This window comes from Propithecus coquereli, unplaced genomic scaffold (assembly GCF_000956105.1).
Source record: "Propithecus coquereli isolate 6110/MARCELLA unplaced genomic scaffold, Pcoq_1.0 Scaffold503, whole genome shotgun sequence".
In the NCBI taxonomy this organism is placed as follows: domain Eukaryota; kingdom Metazoa; phylum Chordata; class Mammalia; order Primates; family Indriidae; genus Propithecus; species Propithecus coquereli.
In genome coordinates this window covers 2,073,041-2,074,150 of record NW_012150875.1, presented here as the reverse complement: position 1 = coordinate 2,074,150, position 1,110 = coordinate 2,073,041, and the positions used below count along the sequence as shown (strand labels likewise).

General features: G+C 30.9%; 1 protein-coding gene across 1 annotated transcript in view; it reads left to right on the top strand.

The window, feature by feature from the left end:
- Positions 1 to 1,110, top strand: part of SYCP2 (synaptonemal complex protein 2) — an 84,263-nt gene that overhangs the window by 53,622 nt on the left and 29,531 nt on the right. The window contains 2 exon segments of the mRNA XM_012656472.1: positions 710 to 780; positions 870 to 927. Coding sequence (XP_012511926.1) covers positions 710 to 780; positions 870 to 927 — 129 coding nt within the window.

Genomic DNA, 1,110 nt, shown 5'->3' with positions numbered 1-1,110 from the left:
TGTGTGTGTGTGTGTGTGTGGCAAGAGCACCTAAAATCCACTCCATTAGCAAATATCCCAAAGTACAATATAATATTAATTTTAGACCTCATGTTCTATGTTAGATCTTGAGACTTAAACATCTTACATCATCCTACATCCCACAACTTTGTGTCTTTTGACCTACGTCTCCCCATTTCCTTCTTGCTTCCTTGCTCTGATAACCACTGTTTTATTCTCTATTTCTATGGATTTGACTTTTTTTTTTTTGCTTCCACATGTGAGATCATGTGGTATTTTTCTTTCTGTGTCTGGCTATTTCACTTAGCATAATGTTCTCTAGGTTCATCCATGTTGTGGAAAATGGCAGGATCTCCTACTTTTAAGGCTGAATAATATTCCATTGTATATATGTATATACCACAATTTCCTTATCCGTTCATCTGTTGACGAACACTTAGGTTGTTTCCATGTCTTGGTTATTGTGAATAACGCTGCAGTGAATATAGGAGTGCAGATATCTTTAGGAGGTGGCGATTTCTTTTCTTTAGGGTATATTTTTATTCAATTTACATTAAGGAAAATGTTACAAATGTTAATATAGCCAGATTTATATTAGTGGAAGCACGACTGGAAACTATATGAAAATGTAATTGTACATGTTGTTTGTTTGCCACATACAGTAATATGCAAGTTTTAATGGCTTTATGTAAACCTCTTTTGTATTTAGGAAAAGGTTCAGAAAAAAAGTTATAGAAAACTGAAGACTACTTTTGTTAATGTTACTTCTGAATGCCCATCGTAAGTAATTTTTCATCTTTTTTTCATATTTGAATAGACTAAATGTATTTATTATACAATGCAGTTAATATTTCTCTTCATTTTCACAGGAATGATGTTTACAATTTTAGTTTGAATGGAGCTGATGAACCTGTTATAAAACTTGGAGTAAGCTAGAAATCATTGGTTATTTTATATTTAGTTACTAGTTATCTTATATTTACTATGCAGTTACTAGAGTATATGTTTTTTGATGTGCATCCTCATGTACTTTAAAATTTTTAAAATATGTAATAATTGGATATTTAAACTTTTTCAAATTTTTAGGAATAAAGGAGAGAGAAACAAGTA